The sequence below is a fragment of the Salarias fasciatus genome, chromosome 7 (assembly GCF_902148845.1).
Source record: "Salarias fasciatus chromosome 7, fSalaFa1.1, whole genome shotgun sequence".
NCBI classification, from domain to species: domain Eukaryota; kingdom Metazoa; phylum Chordata; class Actinopteri; order Blenniiformes; family Blenniidae; genus Salarias; species Salarias fasciatus.
The window spans coordinates 3546866-3568707 of record NC_043751.1 but is presented as its reverse complement, the minus strand read 5'-3'; the positions used below and the strand labels follow the sequence as shown (position 1 = coordinate 3568707).

The following is a 21842-nucleotide window of genomic DNA, read 5'->3' as shown; positions in this document are numbered from 1 at the left end:
TTTCATTTGTAACTCCAGTTTAACTACCAATCTAGGAGGAATAATGCCATTACACTGCTTGTTCCCATCAAAAGTAATTTAACTACTTGTAACGTTCGTTACTTGTAGTTATATACCCAACTCTGCTACTGAGCATGAGCAGAAGGCCTCTTCACTACCAACAGGAAGTGAATGCGATGTAATAACTCTTCCTGTTTGAGTGTGAGGAGACGAGCGATGGACAGCAGAGCTGTCCTCTGCGGTTTCCGCTGAAGCGTGCAGAGTTTCCACTGAGTCTGACACCGTGTTCGAGCCACGCCAGGATGGGGACGGAGGAGGAAATCCCAGCTCGGCTCATGTCTCCTACCCAGGATGCACCTCAGCTCAGCACGGATACAGCATCCACAACATTACGCCAGTGAAAGTTGTCAAACAAAGAGGAGACGGCTCACTGAAGGAGGAATAACAGTCAGTGGTGCTGAAGTCCAGGGAAGCAGTGAGGACCTGTCATGAAGACATTGAGCCACTGGACACATTCTGAACACTCGGTTGATTCTGACAGCTGATCTGACCACTGTGGTCCAGATCTCTCTGTTTTCTATGTATTTAAATTGACTAGTTATGTAATTATGTAATCCCCAGGACACTGCCATGTGTGCACAGACAATAAAATATCTGGCAGCAAATGTCAGATTTTACTTGTCTGAAAAGAACAAAGAAAACAGTCTGATGAGCAGAAAGTCGAGAAAGTGAGTCCCTCGATCGGACATCAAATCAAATCCGGACAGAAAGAGGAAACCACTGACCATTAAATACTTCAGTCTTCAGCAGCAGCAACTGTTGCAACACAGAAACACAGAAACCGTTTTCTCTGGCTTCTGTTGATAAACTCTCACATGTTGACCTCCACGCTTTATTTCAGCGTCGGAGCTTCTTGATGAAAAACATCCATCGTCACACGATGTCCTGATCTGCAATGACAGCTCTTCCTTCAGCATTTCCTCTGCCATGTTTTCATTCTCCAATGTGCCACGTGGCCTCCGACCCCACCGGTGACCCCCCCCCCCCCACTGCGCCTGACAGCTGATGGTCGTCTGCCAAATCCACCCCGCTCTTCCTCTGAGATATCTACCAGTTAGATCAGTGTTCTCTGACAGACGGGTTGCTCTGTTGGATCAAACCTCTACTCAAACTAAACCACATCTCTCCACTTCACACATCACCTGAAAATGCTTCTTTGCTCGGGTGTGGCTGCAGAACTCCAGCTCTGCTTCATCTACGTCAAACATCAGTGTTTCCATAACCTGAAACTTTTCTCATAAAGCGGCGTGGATGAACACAGAGAGCGCTGACGGGCGTCTGGTGTGCCCGGAGGAACAGCAGAATGCCGACGGGACTCACCCTCAGCCTCCAGCAGCTTCAGCTGCTGCCCAGTTCGGAGGAAGTACTTCCTGAGGATGACGAAGATGATGGCTAGAGGGATGGCGGCGATAAAGATGTACGGCCGCATGATGGACACGGTGAAGATGGCACCAGTGACGATCAGCGTGAGCTGCAGAGAAGAGAACGGGAATGACACACCTCCGAGAACCGGGCGGAACAGCTGGATTCTGTGTTTCTGTCGCCATGCGACAGAATCTGCAGGTGTTGGATACCTGTATGAGGTCGAACAGCACCAGGGGCAGCATGTCGTCGATGGTGGCCATGTCCTTGGTGAATCTGTTCATGATCCGACCTGAAACACAACAGAAGGTGTCTAGCACGGCGGCGACATTGGGCACGGGCTGCCGGCTCGTAGCGGGGCGGGCGGGCGGGGCAACCTGTCTTCATGGCGTTGAGCACGGCCATGGGGGCCCGCAGCACGGCGCTCAGCATCTGCTCGTGCAGCCGCTTGGACACGGTGAGTAGCGTGTGCACCAGCGGCAGCCCCCGGAACACCCCCAGGGCCAGCACACTCTCCGATGTGGCCACGTAGATGTAGATGATGTAGTAGGCGCTGGTGGGCGTGACGATGACGGCCAGGTGGACGGGGGTGGAGGACGCGTTGGGGTGCTGCTCGCTGATGTAGTTGGGCGAGGCGGGGTTGAGTCCATCCCTCCAGATGGTGCTGGTGGAGGCGGAACATGGCCGTCAGTCGTCTGTGTTCAATCAATCAGGTATTGAAACTTCCTGAAGGTTTATGGAACGTTCCGTGGTGCGTCGCTTCCAGAGCTGCTCTGGGCGGCTCGAACATGTTTCTAATCAGCCCACAAAATGTTGTTTTTCTCTTTTTCCCACATGGAGCAGCTTCATTGTTTTGGTTTTTCATGGTTATAATTTTCATACTTAGCAAATCACCTTGAAAAACACACTGTGATACATTTTGTTGAACAATGTTTAAAGAAGAGTGACAGAGACCTTTTTTGGGGGGATTAATAAGGACTTTCAGAGTTAATCACATAAATCATGATTAATCATTGTGGGGCAGACTAAAGATCAATCACATAATTAGGCTTAAGGCTTTTTTCAGTTTGAAAACTGTATTTTTGGTGTAGAAATGTTATCAAGTTGGTCTACATGGCATCTTATTCTCAAAGAAAGTCCAACAAGGTCAGAAAGGAAGTTCTTTCTCTGTGTTTGATTTCCAGTCAAGACGCTCTGGTGAGAAATCAGTCGCTCCACAGGTTGTGATGCTGAAATTCCAACAATGAATTAAATTCGACCAGTCTTCATTCACGGAGACTGGCTGAACTGATGAAAGCTTTACACTATGGGTTGAAAGCTTCCTTTAAATGTAAAGAAACAACATCAATAACAAGAAACAAGGGAAATCCTGCAGCTAATCACAATTTAAAAAATTTAATCTTTGGACAACCCTAGTAATTGACAGACGTTCCATTAGTTCATCAGTGTGTCATTCTATGCATTATTTTGGTTTATTACTGAAGAGACATTATTGAAACTAATAAAAGCTGCGTTGCTGTTGAGTCGTCGATTTCGGGGAAATGTTTGGTCTTTCAGCCCCCCTTTACACAACGTTTTCTCCTGAAATCGGAAATCTTTTGTAGCATCTGGGTGTCTGTTTACCCGACGACAGTTCTCAGAGCCACTGAAAGAGCTACTTTTTGAAAACAGTTCCCAAGTTGGAACATTTTGAAACACTTTCAACATATCTCTGTGTAAACAATAGCAGATGCAACTTTTTGACGTCATTATCAAAACATTTCCATGTGAATGTAAAACCTTTCTGAGAGGGAAATGCTAAACTGATGCATTTTCCTCTGAAAGGCTGTGGAGTAAGTAACGCTTGAGCGCCGCTGGTAGCCTGGAGAGTCTGTTCTAATGACTGTGTCTTCAGCTCGGGTCAGACTCACTCTGTGATGAGGAAGATGCCAATGACAGAACCGGCAACCTACCGGTGGAAAAGAAGAGAACAAAATCACTTATTCAGTTCAGATGAACAGAAGCAACCAGGACGGAGAAAAGGCGGCGGGGTTTTACCTCGATGGCGAAGACGATGAGGATGAAGACGAGGACGTAGACCAGGCTCCTGTTGGTGGTGACGTAGCGCAGGTAAGTGCTCCACGAGGTGGTTTCAAAGACGTTCTCTCGGTCATCGGCGAAGCATTGCTGTGGAGAGGCGGAGCCAGTCGTTAATCCTCAGACGTGTCCGGCTGAGGTGAAGAAGCCTAGGCGCTACCGAGCCGTACCTCCATGTCTTCTTCGTCCACCTCCTCACTGATGTCGTACACGCTGTCCTTGGACAGGCGGCGGGCGTAGATGTCCAGCTCCGACGCCAGGTCGCACTGCGGCGTGATGGACAGCTTCCTCCTGAAGGATGACTGCATCTGGTCGCGCCGCTCCTGGCCCTGGGCGTTGGTGATGAAGGCCAGCACGGACTGGCGGCGCTGGCCGTGGAGCTGCGGCAGGCCGTGGTGGTACAGGTTGCCCCTGGGCAGCACTTCCTCCACCTGCTCGTCTTCCGGCACCACGGAGAACCTCCTCTCCGAGAGGTCGTGCACCCCGTCCTCCATGGAGGATGGCTGACCGCTGGGGGCTGGCTGCGAGTTCCCGATGAAGGAGAACTTGCGGGCGGCGGCCAGAGGGTTGAGGATGAGCGAATGTTTGCGTTTCTCAGGGTGGGCGTCGCCCGTGGGGTGACCGGGAGCTCCGGAGCCGATGACCGGCGGAGGCACGTGGCGGAACGACTGGCGGACGGGCTCCGGCCCCCGGAAGCCGGCTGTCTCGTCGACGGAGACCCTGCGCAGGGTCTCGGTGAGGATGGAGCTGCGGCGCTCGGCGTTGATGTTGTCGTACGCCTCAAGGCCGAGGAGGAGCGAGCTGAAGTCGGGCCGCTTGGCCTGCAGCTCGGAGAACGTGCCGTAGAAGTAGCAGTCTCCGTTGTGCAGCAGCAGGATCTTGTCGGCCCGTTTGAGATGCTCCAGCTTGCTGGTGACAACAACACGACTCTTGGAGGCCATGAGTTTACAGATACACCTGGGAGAAGGCGAGGAGAGAGAACAGACTTCAAATTAAAATAAGGGCTGCGCAGAAAGCCCTGAAAATATATCCAGTGTGAATGTAACCTGCGAGACAATCCACCACCATGAGGTCTAAACAGGATTAAAAAAACTGTTACAGTCTGCATCAGCAGTGGCTAGTGCTCTCATCTCACAGCGAGAAGGTCTCATGTTTGAATCGTGCTTGTTTTTTTTCTGTATAGAGTTTGCATGTTCTCCTTACGTGAGGGGGTGTTTCCTCCAGGTACTCCGATCTTCTCTCTGAAAACATGCTCTGAGGTGAATAAATTGCCCCTGAGTTGTGTGGATGTGAGTGTCTGTGCCCCGCAGTGAGCTGGGATCAGAAGGATGGATGGACTGCATGTTGTTCTGGGACAAGCTGTCCGTCCTCACACAGACACAAGCCTGAAAAAATGTTTCTGGCTGCCGTTCCTGTTTGACTCTTTGTCCAAAGATTATTCAGTTTGAATCTGTTTCACATAAAGAAAAGCTATTCCTCGTGAAAGTTACATTGTGCTGAAGCACAAACCAGAGACAACCGGTGACGACCTTGAGCTGGAGCTCCCCCCCTCCCTCGCACATAAAAGGCCCTCTGTTGAGATACGCACTGCTCAAAGATCTCTTTCTCCGTGGCGATGTCCAGGTGGGTGAAAGGTGCATCCAGCAGGTAGAGGTCTGCATCCTTATATAAAGCCCTGAGGGGGGGAGACACAGACAGAGCGGTAAAGTCACAGTGAGGGGAAAGAAAAGATGATCATAGAGAGAAAAACAGCCAGGCGGGGTGAGTGTGACGGGTGTGAAAGAGGAAGTCAGTCTCATTGCAGTAAATCACCTCCAGAGAGTATTTACTGAGGACGACAGGCTGGAATAAATCACGACTGTCGTCATCGTCACGCAGAAGTAATTCGGCACTAAAGCAGAACACGGCCACAGAAAGACGAGACCATGAAACACAAACGAATGACGCTTCGGGAGGTCAGCACCTCGACGGGAGCTTTTCCACAGACAGGAGTCCCAAACAGGAATTTTACCTTCAGGATTGATTTTCCTGGATGAAGAAATATCCAACCTCCTCCTGCAATTACTGATAATTTACTGACCTAAGACTGGGTCTTCAGTGTATGGATTGAGTGTTTATGAGCAGACTGTTGTTTTTTTTCATATAAAATATGTTCCTATGTATTTCAGTCAGCGATGTTTAATTAAAATTCAGAGCGGCTTAAATTTTATGGAATTATTTTTTCATGAACAAGACAAGTAAAAAAACACAGTTCTTCATTCTGTTTCAATGCCTGACTCAATAACCCAATGACAACTAACTGAAAAGTACCTGGCCAGTCCCAGACGTGCCCTTTGACCTCCGCTGAGGGTCACGCCTCCTTCCAGCAGGAGAGTCTTGTCCTTCTCAGGCAGCTGTCCAAAATCCTGCAGAGGAAGACCAGAGGGTCAGGAAGAGCGAGAAGAGACGTGGAGCCGCTGTGAATCCACAGAACAACAAGAACCAGGAGAACCAGAGGTTATGAGGGTGAGAGGGTGAGAGGGTGAGGCCCGCCGCTGGCAGCCACCGCCTGACACCACTAAGCCTCAGGCTGTGGAAATGAGACACATCCACACCGTTTCCTCACAAAAAGACACCAGATGCAGCAAGCACACGGAGGAAGTCACACCAGGAGCGCGTCTGGTAGCTGACAATGGAAACAGACGCTCACAGCGGCGAGGATGAAGTGACGGGAGAGGAGGATCTTTGTTAAACCGTCCTACCTTCTTCCGCCGTCCTGATGGCAGCATGAGGGGATCAAGGCAACAGCTCCTTTAGCAGCTTGTAAAGCCAGCCAGCAAAGACCAAGAACAAAAACTAGTGTCGCACACGAAAAAATAAAAGCGCCGGGAGTCAGCGGCCGGAGGCAAAGACTGCGTTTACAGGACCACCGGGGTGGAGGTGGGGGGGCTGTCTGGGCCTTCAGTCACTACGAGCTCCAAGTGTCTGGAAACATCAGCTCAGAGTCGCCGCTGAGGTCAATCGGTCCTGCTGAGACTAATCCTCATTTCAACATGTAACATCCCGATGACAATCCATCCACAGGAAATGTCTGAGTCTGGTTCTGCAGAAAGTCTCCTCTTGGTCTGGTTCTACAGGAAGTCTCCTCTGGGTCTGGTTCTACAGAAAGTCTCCTCTTGGTCTGGTTCTACAGGAAGTCTCCTCTTGGTCTGGTTCTACAGGAAGTCTCCTCTGGGTCTGGTTCTGCAGAAAGTCTCCTCTGGGTCTGGTTCTACAGATTTTTTCCTTTCCTTCGTCTCATCTACTTGCTCATGTGGAATTTTTGATTTCTCTCTAAAAGTTGGATGAGAAATTCTGTAATCTTTCAGTTGATGAAATCAGAAAACTTTCTGGAACAGGTGAGCTGGAGCTCTCCAGGTGACAGACTCTCCATCTGGCCTTTACCAGCGACGCTGAACGGCGGCAGGACTTCTTTCATCGGGACGGCACGCCACTCTTGTTTGCTGTCACAACATGTTGTGTTTTTGTTGAAACCACTGAGGCTGAGTGTGTGCCAGAGGAGAACAGGGTGTGGTCAGGAAAGCAAACACAAGCACTTCCAAAAATCTTGGAACAGTGGCGTCCGGAGTCTCCCTGCGGGCTCCATCACACCAGGACCTCCAGCTGCAGACTGAAGACCAGATCCAGGTCTGAGTCCAGGTTCTCCTCCTCACTGAGAGGAGCAGCTGAGGAGCTTCAGCTGATCAGGACGCCCCCTGGTGGTCTCCATCACAGCTTTACTAGACACAGCTCGCTGAGAGGAGCCCCCATGTGGGTCCAGGACCTGATGCAGAGGTTCTGACTCCAGGATGAGACCCAGATGTTATGTTGAGTTGTTTATATGAAAACTGGTAACAGTGTCTAAACAAGAAGTTAAGATTCCAAAAATGAGATTTTCCACTGTCAACCTGGATACTTGTAAATATCAAAATAACTTTATCAAATATTTGTTTCACACATGACTCAGCCTCAGTCAGTCTTTGTTAAAGTTTCTTTAAAATAACACTCAAAGCGATGACTGACCTCGAACTTTTCACAACTGTTACTTACTTTATATCATTGTTGCCATAAAACTCGAAGTGAACAACTCCTTATTGTGAATATTTTATTTTTAACATGTGGCTTGTTGCTTTTGTTCTATTCTGAATACAATGTGTGTTTTTGAGCTCTTTTAATGCAGATTCTTTTTCTCTTTTTTTCAGTTAATCATGCTTCAGTGTTAGGATTTTATTTCTACCCTGTTTCCACAATGTCACTTCAGGTGAAAACAAAAAAGCTCAGGAAGTTTTCCATTTCCATTTGAAAACATTGTCGTGTAAAAGGAGAGAGCGGTTAAAAGTGCCTCGGCTCTCAGATCAACAGAGCAGCTACCCTACTGATGTGTGTGTGTGGATTTCTTTTTTCTCTCAGAGTTTTTACTTTTATGTGTATAAAAAACAGGTTAAAGTTGAGAAAGCTTAGATGGTAAGAAGCTTCACCTTTTCTCTGCCTGCAACCCCCCCTCTCTCGACAGTCATGCTCGTCCTTCCAGAGCTCGGTGCGGTGGTCGTGTCCGTCACCGGAGAGCTCCAGGCTCATATTGCATCCCAGCGACAATACAGGAGATTCCCATGGCATCAGAGGAGACATTATTCTGCCCAGAGGCCGTCACTCAGCAGCCAGGCTTATGAGTGTGTGTGTGTGAGGCATTATCGTCATAAACACAGATCAGGAGAAACCTGAAACTCCTCGATGGCTCTGAACAAGCAGCCCGACAGTCTTGTTTGACGCTGGAGAAACTCTGTTCGTGCTGATGACTCACCGCTTTGCTGTTTTGAAGGACTTTTGCTCTCTTCCTCTGTAATCAGACCCTCTTCTGGAGTTTTTACACCACCATAGTCAGAGATCTAAACACTTTTAGCAGCTGTTAAACCCACGTCTCCATCCCAACAATATGACCACGTGCATTATGTCAGAATTCAACAAACGCTCAAAGATTCCTGGATGGGAAGATTCGCCACAGCATCAAGTAGGAGGATTCCAGGGTAACCCCAGGAAACCCACTGAAAGCCTCTAAAGCAAAATTAAATAAAATAATATTGACACTAAAGTTCACTAAAATGCCTGAAGCTCGCCGTGGCCACTATTCAAAACATTTCATCTTCATCAAGTTTTGCCAAGCAGAGCCAGCCAGTCCTGTGCACGTATGCAAATTATCCATGTGCACCAAACAGAAGAAAGATGTGACTTTACTGGAGAGCAAGTGAAAGCTCCCCCAGAGCGTAAAACTCACACACTTTGGGTTAACGTCCTACCAGAGCACAGGATCCTGTCCCACCCAGTGAGTCTGCGGCATACACCACAGGCTGTGGAATGATGCTAAACGTCAGAAAATGTGTTGTTCGAAAGGGCACAGACCCGACCCAGTGTTTATTATTATTGTGGAACGTTAATAAAAGCCACTACAGGAACACAGTTGTCTTCTGTGTCTCAGTCATCCTATCATTGGTGACGAGGATAGAGCCTCTACTCTCACCTCTAACTCCAGTTCTCCAGGCGAGCTGAAAGTCTTAAGGTTTTGCTGGTCTGAGTCATTTTGCCGTTGTTGGATTTGCCAAAGCTTGTGACAGAACTAAGCCCGTTGCTCATCCACAGTCTGAACAATGAGGGACAGCACATCTTCCACACTCTGACTCACAGACACGTTTGCAGACTGTCGCCCTACTGTCCGGACATTTCTCTGGTGGAGCGCCCAGAGTCGCCGGGTGAGTGCGTCCACCCGTATATCACTGACGTCCAGCGTTTGGCTAGGCTCTGAAGATTTGGCCAGTTAGAAGAGGAGTTTATTTGGGACCAGTTAGCCGAGCACACAGCTTATCACAAGTTCTGAGAAAAGACCATTAATGTTACTGGACAACTGTCCAAGGTGGTAGAAATGACTTTTCAACATCACTGAAACAGCCATGTCTCTGCTCCGGATGCACATTTTGTCCAGGCCTCCACATGTCGATCGGGTTACAAGCCGTTGTGTCTTCATGGATTGTCTGAGAGGTTACAGGTGAGACCTCCTCTCCAGAGCTACAATCAGCTCTGCACCAGACTCCACCAAAGACTCCTCAGAACTAGACTCTGGCTGCACACGGCCCTCCAGCCAGCGGTTTCTCTGCCAGAGCTTCAGGCACCTACTGCATAAGACCCTGTACTCACACAGCGCTGTACTTTGATCCACAAGGCTGGCCTGCCAGCGTCCCAGAGGAACTGACACCCTTTCACTGGGTCATGGGTGATCGGTCCTGCTCGACTGATGTTTGCATGGTGAGCAAGTCTAAGGGAACATGTCCGATGGCTAAAGCTGAACATGTGGCCATCAGATAAAATTAAGGTTTAATACTAACTATTTTGCCCACAATAAATGTTAAAAAGTTAATATTTACAGAAGCTGACACACTGACCAGTTCCAGAAATTGCGTCAAAGTTCCTTCACCATTATGAAGTACAACTGTGCATTTTTTGACAATAAACCCTCAGTAGTAATATTTCAAGTTACTTATAACGGTTCTCATACTTATTTAAAGGTGCATTAAGGAGTTTTTCAACTTTAAAAATATTTATTTTCCAACATAAATATGTTACAAATATTAAATGATGTGTACAATGTGCAGTGATATATTCATTGTAAGTACCTCTAACAGCGCTAAATTGTCACTTGAAAGTTGCAGTGCCGGTCCGGCACCAGAATTTTTTTGCTGAGAATTTGAGAGAATGTGACGTAATGCACGCTCCCGCTGGCCTGATTTCCTTAAGTTTCATTTTGTCCACCATTACTCCACCAGATGCTTAGCAGCAACAACTGAGCAGTATTGAGGATGGATCTTCCAGAAAGTAAGAAAAGACCGGCTTCTAGCACTGCCACAACTCCACACAGACCCACCAGGCAAAAGAAACGTAAATTTTACTCGAGCACTACTAAAAGAGCAAGGAGGGAGTTCCCTTCTTCCGTGCACGCACATGGACGCAAGCCACAGACACAAGCGTTCCACTAAGCTGCAGTTACGCCCAAGGCCTGCAGAGGCTGTTGCTTGTAATAAAACGAGCAAACTCCTTTCATGAACCTTTAATATACACTGGGTCGAATATAAGGCCTTTGTTTCAAAAATGATCTCCAAGAGGGTCGAACACTGCCCTTAAGTTGATGTTTGAAATTGTTGGAATTCCAGAAAGAAGACATATTAACTGCAATTTACTAAAAACATTTTGCGTAATTTGTCCTTTGGGGTCACAGATTGTCTAGAAGCAGCCCACAAGGTGGCATCCAGCCTTTGGTGTGACTTTTCAAAGTGGAGAAATCATAAAGAGGAGAAGCAGCCTGCCGTACCTCCTCCAGCTGGCAGGCTTTGATGATGGAGGTGTAGCGGTACTCGTCGTAGGTCAGACCAAACAAGATGTTGTCGCGAATTGTCCCAGGAAGGACCCAGGCCGTCTGCGGCGAGAAGGAAATACGTCCGCTGTGTCTGATTTTACCCTCCGATGGAACCAACTCTCCCAGGATCATCATGAGCAGGGAGCTCTGGAGGACGAGAAGCAAAACACAAGAAACACACTTTATTCTGCTGAAGACCAACTTCTGGCTCCATCCAACTAACACCAGATCAAACAACACTGACAGATGACGTTACATAACATGGTCCCTGTGACCCACCTTCCCAGAGCCCGTGGATCCAGCCACCGCCAGCATCTGGCCCTTCTCCAGGTACAGGCTGATGTTCCTCAGGACGGGGGTGACGTAGAGGTTGGTGAAGAAGAGTCCTGCGTCTCCGTTGGGGTGCCCGTTAGCTTTGTTCTCCTGCTTGATCTTCTCAAAGAGCTCACCGATACCCTGCCAAGACAGTCCCGGGTCAACGACACTCAGTATTCATCAGAAAACTGTGGAGCAGTCAACACAGTGAAGACGGCAGACAGAGCCAACGAGCAGGAAGCACGCTCAAGAAAATCAAACTCCACTTCAATCCACCTTCAGGTCAAAGGTCGTTGTATCTGATCCCAGTTTCACCATGAAAACCGTCATGGAGGAGATTTTCTGATTTCTAGTCTCTCACTGACCTCATGAGGACTGAAGTCTCGTTCACTAGACGTTGTCAAGTGAAAACACTAAACTTCAGAAGTGTTTTGGGTGTGTGTTTACACAACAACGTTGGAAACACTGCGGCTGCATGCCACGGCCATAGTGAGCGGTTCTTCGGTTCACTATGGCCTGAATGGAAATCCTTTAAGCTCCCTCAATCGGAGAAAATCCAGAATCTGGTGACATGGTAACATTTTCAAGTGAATATGCAAAACCTAGCATTTTTTGTGTGTCCGTTTACACAACAATCAATGAGAATGCAACCTTCACAAAGCAGAAATAAAGTGACAAAAAGTTCTCAAACATGAATGATTGCTGTAAAGCTGAATGCTTCTCTCCGATTCATTCCACTTCCATCTCACGTTTGTTTTTCCCTTCATGTGGCACAGAGACTCCACGTCACGCCGCACTGCTGTGGAAACAAACAGCAGAAGCCCACCCGGACCCCCACAAAGACCCGACTCCACCCCCCCCGGTCCAGATCAATGGCTGACATGTCTCGCTCTGCTGACTCTTGTCTTGATCAATGACCTTGTTGACGGTTTATGGGTCGCCGTGCCTCTAATGTGGTGATTTGTTTGGCAAACACCGGTGCCATTCTCATTCTAATGAGCTGACACCCGCACCGCCAACCCCCCCATTCTACTGTGAGTGGCACATTCCAGGAAGCTGAGGAGGCCAGAGGAGAATCAGCGATCTGAAAGGCGGATTCACAGTTCCCAGCACAGTTTGGTGATTAATCATGCAGAGTGAAGGACAGAATGCTGCTGTTCTCACGGTGTCCAGTGCTCGGTGAATCACACCTGTTGGATTAGATTAAAGCACACACTCTCATGTGGCCCTGACACACACTCCACTCCCAATTATTGGCTCCCTTGTCCAGTTTCCAGCATCATTCTTGTCCCTGAATGCATCGTGATTTCCACACATGATTCCCAGAACAATAACTCCCAGACCAGGGGTGTGAAACGTAAGGTCTGGGGGCCAAAACTGCCCCACCACAGGGTCCAGTACAGCTGACGGGGTTCAACCACACAAAGCAAACTGTTCACGAAGCAGCATCAGAAGATTTTTACCAACATTATTCTACAGGAGGAATGTTTTGGAAACTAAGTTTGCTTACGCAAAAATGGCAGAAACTTTGAAAAAGATGTAGTTTTCAACTTGAGCCACTGGTGGGTGCTGTTTGTTTTTGTAGCGAAACCACACACTTTTTGCAGATGATACGCTCTAAACATTAACAATGATAGAATATTGCTACTTGTTACTAAAGTCACTGTCAACTCTAAAACTACCAGGACCAGGAGAATATGGACCAGGACCAGGAGAATCTGGATTGGGAGTCATGACACTCTGGAGGTAAAGTCTGAAGCAAAAACGAACCTCGTCCCAGGAAGCAGACACGTTGACCAGTTCCAGCTCGGTGGTGGTCAGGTTGTACTCCAGAGCTCTGAACTCTTCTTTCATCAAGAACTCCTGAGGAGCAAACACACGTTATGAAGCGGTGAAGGACTTGTCTTCATCCCTCTCTCCATGTCGTGGTCCTTCAGGCCTCGGCCTACCTCGATCTTCTTGACCAGCGCCAGCGTGTCGTACCACATCTGGATGGAGCCGGGCAGCTGGCGGGTGACTGTCATTCGCAGCACCATGCAGTAGGAGGCGGTGGTGAAAATCCGACGCAGGATGATGCCTCTGCTGAGCGCGTGCGGCACGATGGCCGACACGATGACCAGGATGGCGGAGAAGAAGTAGGCGGCGCTGTAGTAGTAGCGCAGAGAGCCGATCTTCCTCGTCAGCGTCACCTCGTCTCTGAGGACAGAGAGCATCATGGGAGAAGAGCAGCAGCAGAGTCACTTTCTCAACTCATTTTGTTCTTCTTTGCATGTTTGTGCATATGATCAGGGATTTCATAGTTGAACGTGTTCGTTTTTCTTTTATGTGATTCTGTGTTTCTGTTTGTAATAATAATCTTCACTGAAGCTCCTTTACCAAAACCCATGATGAGAAGCGATGATTCACAAATCTAATGTTAGCTTTAGCATTAGCTGTTGTCAGTTATTACTATGTTATTACACTTTTTGTTTTCTTGGAGGACGAGCATCTCATTAATGTTACTCTACCTCCATTCTACTCACAGCAGTGTGAAAAATGTCCCAGCGTTAGCATTAGCATTAGCATTAGCATTAGCATTAGCCTGTGTCCACACAGTGTGTCGGCGCCATACTGCCTGATGTTCTTGATGATGGTCTCCATCACCTCCTCCCAGCCGTACGCCTTCACAGAGTGGATGTTCTCCACGATCTCTGAGGTGAGTGCCAGGCGGCGGTTGATCATCCCCGCTCGCTTCACCCTGCTCCCAGGAAGGCGTCCGCCGCAGAGACATGAGAGTCATCGGCATACAGTACAAACTCCTGCTTTCTGTCAGGGCTGCACGATCACGGTACAGTGATCGTGACAGTGTGACGGGCCGCTATACATTCAGTCATGAAGAAGCAGAACTATCTTAGTGCTGAACCTCAGTGAGGTGGAAGTGGGCTGCACGGGGACCTTCACTGGGTTTGATACCTCTGCTCTGAACACTGTGTTCGTAGAGGCGGGCCTGTGTGTGCGCGTGTCTGTCCTGACCTGTGAGGTCCCATCTTCTGAGAGAGCCAGGCCTGGACGATGCCCAGCAGAGTCAGAGAAGCCAAGGTGCAGAAGCTATTCACCTCGATCAGCTCCCAGAGGAGGCCCGTGCAGAGGATACACTGCAGGGGGGTGATCCACACGAAGTGGGCCAGACCCAGACTCTGGAAACACACATCGCCATGAGGGGTCCATTCACACATGAAAACACATTTGCACATTATCGCGGTGAAGGCTTCATGGAGGCGCTGCAGAGGCTGCAGGCTGCAGATCCCTGCTGCAGGACTGAGAGCAGCTTTCAGACGCGATGCCGTTGTCGTATTGGTGTTGAATACTTTGATATTTTGGAGGAGATGTGTTTCGGTCTGAGGACAGAGCGTGTTTGGCGGTAAAACACTGGATGAGGAGGAGAAATGCAGGCACAACAGCGGCAGAGAGCAGCGTTCAGCTCCGCCTCCACTTCATCCAGCCCCACCCGCCCCCCTCTGATCCGCCACATCTGAGCCGGGTGATAATTACCCCTGAGGCGGGTGGCGGAGTGTTTCCACATTCTACGGTTCGGTGACAGCCTGAGGCGCTCGGCCTGCCGCCACCTCAGCTCCTCCCAGGCACCGTCACACGCCAGGTTGTTTATGTACTAACACCTCCCGTCCTGCGACGGCCCCTTGGTGTGAACGCTCACTTCTCCTCCTGACTGCGTAACCGAGGTTTACTTTAACACGACGGTGAAGACGCTCCGAAGCTCTCTCCAGGTCTGTGACGTGCCGTCAGGTGAGGCAGGAGAGGCGGAGCCTCGGCGGTCCTGAACCTCACCAGGTGCTTCAGTACCTGAATCTTCAAACACACACTATACCAGGTGTTTCAGTATCTGTAGATTTTATTGAGCTGAATTGAACTAAAATTAATCTTACTTAATGTTAGCTTACCTAACTAATCACCCTGATGGAAAGTAAATGAAAATGGTAGGTTTACCTAGTCCTTCAGGTTCAGAAATGTAGTATGGATTTAAAGCAAATACCGATCAGCTAACAGTGGTTACGTTTACGTGTGACTTTCACTTCCTCTTTAATTCTGAATAAAGGTTAAGTCCGCTGAAACACCTGAAATCTGAAAAACCAGCCAGATTACTCTCCTTCAGGAGCAGAATTTTACATAACTTGGTCTTGACTTCATCCCTGTCAGCAAGCATTGAACTCGTACAGAGACAATTTAGCGGGAGCCTCAGGAGAAATGGCTCTAATGAAAAGAGCAACGCGGACATTTTCAAAGCTGTATCAAAGTTAATCATAAAGAAAGAGAGAAAAATCGCCGCTAACATTCTTTTTTTACTTCCAGTAGACCTAAGAACATCACGTCTACCGGTGTCGACGCTCAAACAGCATGAAAGCACATTTAATCCTTCGATTTTCCCATTTAGAAACGCGAAGCTCATGAATGTAGCTGGAGCTATAAATTGGGAATGAAGTGCTCTTCATTGTGGGACTGTGCTGTCTGGACACCGTGGGCCCTTCGGGCCCTCCTGGAGGCCGGGCCTGGCTCGCCGGCCTGTGCTGCCGTCGCTCTCACCTCGTCCAGCTTGTTGAGGTGTGCAGACATGAGGCTGACCAGCTGACCCGTGCTGATCTTATCCAGGACTCGGCTGGACAGCTTCAGCGTCTGAAAGGACAAAGGTCAGGGGTCAGCTCAGAGGAAGGCAGATGGATTTCCCGTCCCGGGGGTCAGTGACACCGTACGCTTCCGGCCCTCGATGTGACGGCGGCGTCACGCTGGACGTCCACGTGAGTGAGGCATTCTGGGAATGTTCGTCACACCAGCAGAACACAGAGGAAACATTGACGCCGTCCTACCAAAAACAAGTCCTCAGGCCTGTTGACACAACAACGATGGAAAAACCATTTTGTACTTTCGGTTCAGACATGTTTTTTCACTGAGACGGTGACTGTTTAACGGATTTCCTGGGCTGCCACTAGTGGGTGCTGTGTTCCTCATAATGGATTTATAGATATAAATAAATAGCAGTGTGTGGTCGTACGTATGGACAGTGAAGCCCAGTTTACTAGAGAGTACAGTGTACAGTGATGTGTGAAGAGTTTAGAACCAGTTATGCACCTCAAAGCAACATGATATGAAGCATCCAGGAGTGAGCATGCAGAGACATTCATATAAACACCACCATGATCCAGGAGTGGCAAGAACGTGGCTGCGACAATGTGTTTCCTGGCATTATCAGAAAAACAGGCTCTATTTCATAAGAAGAGCCTCATCTGCAGCACATTAATGGGCTGGATGAAGCAGACTGCAGGTCTGCAAACACACAGTGTCATCAGCATAAACAGGGACCCAGGTGCTAACATTTCGGCTCTCCTCATTCAAAAGAGACAGTAAAATGGGTTGGTCCTAAAACAGAACCGTGCGGTACGCCATTTGCAGCGTTTAAGAACTTCACTTAAGAACTTCCTAAGAATTTCACTTTGACCATAGTGCTCATGGGCAGTGGCAGCGTCTCAAAGTAGTTGTGATTTCCGTGTCTCTGAGCACGCTGTTGTTATGGTAGCTGAACAGCAGTGAGTCGTTTTCACTCAGTGAACGAGCAGGACTGAAAAAGACAAACAATTCAAGAACACTGACTGACTGGAAGTCAGTGTTTTCACACACTGCGTCTTCGCATCCTATCAGTCGAAACAAGCTCAGTGTGTGTGTGTGTGTGTGTGTGTGTGTGTGTGTGTGTGTGTGTGTGTGTGTGTGTGTGTGTGTGTGCATGAGAATCAGACGTGGCCTTTGAGCAGTTCTGATCTAGAAGCCGTTGGACTGACTCCGCTGATTGTTGATCTACGTGCACGTTGAGCTCTGTGTGTCAAAGCTGTGCACTGTGGGGGTAGATTTCAGGGACGGAACTCTACACACACCGTGAACTCAGACACACACACACAGACACACACACACACACACACACACACACACACACACACATGCACCAACACAGGAGAAGACCTTGAAAGAATCTTTGTTGGTGACCCTGAACAGATTCGATACAGTTTTCAGTTTTCGAAGGTTTTCATAAAGGTTAGAAAACCATCAGCCTGTGAAGTTGTGTGAAGTTGTGTGAACCCGTGACTGAGCAGTGAACACAGGAAGCAGCCTCTCCTCACCTTCTTGTATATGAGGCTGAAGAGCGCGATGCGGATCTGCATGCCCAGGTGATGCAGGCCGAAGATGGCGGGCTGCAGCAGCAGGAAGCGCGCGGTGAAGAGCAGGCACAGGCCCAGGGCCAGGTAGTAGCCCTGGCTGCGCTCGGGGGCGTGGAACGGGTCGAAGGAGGCGATGATCCGGCCCAGCAGCTGCGGCTGCACCGTCTTGGAGGCCTCCTGCAGCCGCAGAGCCCACACACACCACGGCACGTCACACAACTTTAAAAACTTCAGTCTTAAATAAAGCAGGAAGTGTGTTGTCTGGCGGTATGACGACACACGGGACCGCTAACAGGCATTCCTGTCGTCATGGTAACCGTATGCGGCTGAACCACGGCTCCACGGAGGAGGAGGGTGTGTGACACGGCGGTGCGAGATGCCTGTGACGTGTGTGTGTGGCGGCCCGGCCGGCCGCCGGACACACTCTGACAGGGGAGTGTGAGTGTGTGAGGGTTCGATTCCCTCCAGGATGTGTGTGTCTGAGCCCGATGCAGAGTTTCTGTGGTTTCCCGTCAGACTCACCCCGAAGTAGAGCAGCACGCCGAAGAAGGCGAAGGGTGCGAAGAAGCATCGGGCCAGCGCCCGGAGCAGCCGGGGCTTGTTCCGGGCCGACGCCACCTCCCTGTCCCATTCTCTGCAGGGGGGGCAGAGTTACAGCACTGTTAAAGAGCAGCGGCGCAGCCGCTCCGCCTGTTTGCTGCTGCTTTGTGTGAAGTTTACGACAGCGGTGATCTGGGCACACAGACCAGCAGGACCGTCCACTGAGTTCTGCCAGGGTAACCGTCAAACACCCGCAACGCCAAACACTCCAGAATAAAACCTCTGCATCCTTCAGTTTTCTCTCCCTGTTATCATGAAGTGTTTCTACTCTGCTGCTTCCTGCGTCTCGTCCTTGTGCGTTCGGACACAGCAGATCTTCCCGGTCGGTGTTTCATCTGAGGGGTCTGCCGTTGTCTAGCTGCTCTATCTGGACACGTATCCGGTTTGCCAGAGGAAGACATGACAGGGAGGGAGGATCTGAGGAGGCAGATTGAGGACAGTGCTTTGTCGCTCCTGGACTCGGGTGCCAGCCGAGTCTCCCGGCCTGAACCCGGGGAAGTGATGGAGAGGCTGATGGTACACAGCCCCTCTGAATGGAAGGTAAAGTTCACATTCCCAGAAGTCCTCAGTGTTTGCCTGATCGGAATAATAAAAGCTGAATCGCCTGCGGCTGCTCATTCATCACCTGGCGTTCTTTCTAAAGGTTGACTTTTTACCAGCGGCGTACATTAACCGGCCCGCTGGCAGCGTCCCGGCTGGCCCAGAGGCGGAGGAAGAGCCGGAGGAGACGCTGCTCCATCAGGCCTGGGCACTGGGGGGAGCGGGGGAGGGGTGGGAGGCGGACAGCTCACCCTCTACCCTGTGTTTGTTGACACACACACAGGTTTGGTTTGTGTGCAGCGCTGGTAAAATGCCAGCCCGTATTTAATGCAGCCCCGGGCCTAAACAGGACCCGGGGGTGGGGGGCTTTCTGCCGGGGCAGCCGGGATTCAGATGGCGAGGAAGACCGAGGAAGAGGGAGGAGCTGGTTAACGACATTCAGTCGTTAGGTGTTTGATATTTCTATCAGGATTTAAACTACCAGGCTGCCTGAAGCCAGAACGATCAGCGAGTCCCGGAGCTTCTGCGCCGTCACGACGGGTTTCACCGACCTTTCTAACCTCTCAGAGAGGTTGTCAGCCAGGTCAAAAGAAGGAGCCTTGTACACATCAGACAGCTCCAACTTCTTCCTGAAGCCTTTCCTCAGGAGCGGGGACGTCCACCTGCAGGAACAGCACAGGCTCAGCTCCCGGGACACGACCCGCCTCTTCACATCAGCTTATACTGACACTCAAGGAGACATCAATGTATGGTGTTTTTTTTCCTTCTTTAAAGTCAACTGCTAACAATAGAAATTGAATGGAAATTGTATTTTCTCGATATGACCTCAGTATGACCTTGGTGTGACCTCCGTGTGACCTTACAACAGTTTCCTCATGAGGACATGAGAGCAAGTCCCTGATATGTGAGCAAACAGAAGCCCCCACACATTATTAAGTACACACACACACACACACACACACACACACACGCACACACACACGCACACACACACAGGTTCAGCCTCCCTCACATCACTCTCCAGTGAAACGTGGAGTCTCCTCAGCCTGGTTCAGATTCAACAAAGACGATGAGAAGGAGGAAACTCCTCACGGTTCAACATGAGGAGTTCTGTTTTCATCCGTTCTGTTTATATCCAGATCATCGTCGTTCTCACTTTTCCTGCACTCGTTTTACCAGGAGGTGAGCATCTAGTACCGGCGTCTACAGGTCAGCTGCAGATGCACCGTACAGACAGCTGACATCAGCCGTGTTTCCTCTGTTCATCCATGTTCTGTCATTCACTGTATTTAATTAGCAAAGTATCTCCAGACTGGGCTGACAGCTGCCCTTCTGGTGAGAGGACTGAAGTCAGGAGAATAAAAATCAATAGGTGAAAGAGAAGTGTTACTGCGAAGGATGAATCCCAAAACAAAGACGTCAAAATCATGTGTTTGAGCCTTTATCTCAAGTCATATCATAATAATCACACTGCACTGCCAGCTCATATCAGCTGCTCTGAGATCAGTTCTGAGTGGAAACAGTAAAGAGATGCTTCAGCTTCACCCAAAGAACCAAAACTCATCTTTGCTCCAGAGAAGGAGAAGTCATGTTTACTGCAGAGCAGTGGTTCTAGAGCTCGACCTGAACATCCAGGAGGCCTGATGGCCCTGTTCGCTCTGGGCACTCCACCAGTCATTGAATTTCCAATCATTTTCATATAATTTCATAAATTTATGACTTGCCTCCACACACCACCAGACGGCACTCGTGTGCCACTGCTGGTCAGCGGGCCACAGTTTGAGAATCACTGCTGGAGAGAATGGAAACCATTCCTACTGCTGACTGTAACACTGTTTCCTAAACTCACAGCTGCCTCTAAGAAAGGCTGATTTCACACACACACACACACACACACACACACACACACAGTCTCGTATTTCTATCCTTGTGGGGACCTTCCATTGACTCCCATTCATGTCTAGCCCCTAACCCTGACCCTTACCCTAACCCTAACCCACACCACAACACAGCCTAACCCTAAAGAAATGTTTTTGCACTTTTACTTTTTTCAGTAACAACAACATGGTCAAGAAAACACTGTTTCTCCTACTTAGGACCGGAAAAAGGTCCCCACAAGGCACGTCGTTTCACGTTTTGCTATCCTTGTGGGGACATTTGGCCCCAACAAGGATAGAAATACGAGAACACACACACACACACACACACACACACACACACACACACACACACACACACACACACACCATTGAAATTAATTTTGAAGTTGTTTGATTTAATAGTTACTTTGTGGGTGTTCAGGACATTATTGAGTTGTACATTGTTGTTTTTTTAAGAACTGAACTTTAAACAGGTTTACTAAAATACTCTCAACTCTCAATCTAACCTGTCAGAATTGCTGCAATGCTGAAAATGATCATAACTTCCACTGGACATTTGATTTGTGTGTTTTTAAAGTACCAAAAGCCATAAATCTATCATAAAAATTCAGTTGGAAAAGTTCAACACTCTTCTTGCCACATCCCACAAACCACTGTCTTATTCTCTGATACTTTAAACGTAGAAAAAATATTCTTTATGTGGCTGATTGGTTGCATTAAACATCGAGTAAGCGTTGGGAGTTTTCCAAAAACCTGAGCAGGAATGCTGCCTGTTGAAGCTCTTCTCCAACTTAACGCATGGAGCAGACTGCGCAGCTGCAATATCAATATGCGCAGATATTACAGCACAGTTTGAGCTCCTCATGACTGAAACATTGCAGAGGGGAGACTTTACTGCCAGATGTCTTCTGACAGCGCGTTAATCTCAGCTGCAGCGCCACAAATCACAACCTCTGCAAGACTTTTACGCTTCAAAACGAGTCCGCATCAGAAACTTGCACGTTCATTCACAGCTTTCTGAGTGGAAACGGGCCTGAAAACGAGGTCCTACCAGAAAAAGAACTTGGAGAGGAAGTTTGCATCTTCCACCGGAGACTTCTGCATCCTCGGAGCGCCGCCAGTCCGCTTCTCTGCACCTGAGTCTCTGCGTCGCGCTCACATTTGCGCGTCCCCGCAGTAGCGCGGTTCCCCCAGAGAGGGGGGGCGGGGGGTTTGGGGGGGGGCAGCTGGTGGTCGAGTGGGTTTATCCTGCACACCGGGATCGCTCCACAGCACGCGCCGTGCGTCCGGCTGCGGTCCGGGGGTGCGGGGCGGTGCCGTGCCGTGCCGTGCCGTGCCGTGCGCTCTGCCGTGCGCTCCGCTGCGCTCTCTGCCCTCCGTCCCCTGCTGCCG

At 49.3% G+C, this 21842-nt stretch overlaps 1 protein-coding gene across 2 annotated transcripts in view; it reads right to left on the bottom strand.

Moving 5' to 3' along the window:
- The window catches only part of cftr (CF transmembrane conductance regulator), a 38256-nt gene extending 16414 nt beyond the window's left edge, over positions 1-21842 (bottom strand). For both annotated transcript variants that reach the window (XR_003931768.1, XM_030095631.1), the window contains exons 1-19: positions 21502-21842; positions 19122-19232; positions 17953-18064; positions 17392-17607; positions 15809-15898; positions 14243-14406; positions 13842-13967; positions 13180-13426; positions 13001-13093; positions 11195-11371; positions 10871-11062; positions 5809-5903; positions 5087-5173; positions 3669-4455; positions 3460-3588; positions 3333-3370; positions 1800-2086; positions 1635-1714; positions 1381-1531 (exon numbers count right to left, since the gene is read on the bottom strand). Coding sequence is in view for 1 of the 2 variants with exons in the window: in XM_030095631.1 (XP_029951491.1) it covers positions 1381-1531; positions 1635-1714; positions 1800-2086; positions 3333-3370; positions 3460-3588; positions 3669-4455; positions 5087-5173; positions 5809-5903; positions 10871-11062; positions 11195-11371; positions 13001-13093; positions 13180-13426; positions 13842-13967; positions 14243-14406; positions 15809-15898; positions 17392-17607; positions 17953-18064; positions 19122-19232; positions 21502-21554 (3235 nt within the window). In the remaining variant the exon portion in view is untranslated. The remainder of the gene's footprint in view (positions 1-1380; positions 1532-1634; positions 1715-1799; positions 2087-3332; positions 3371-3459; positions 3589-3668; positions 4456-5086; positions 5174-5808; positions 5904-10870; positions 11063-11194; positions 11372-13000; positions 13094-13179; positions 13427-13841; positions 13968-14242; positions 14407-15808; positions 15899-17391; positions 17608-17952; positions 18065-19121; positions 19233-21501) is intronic.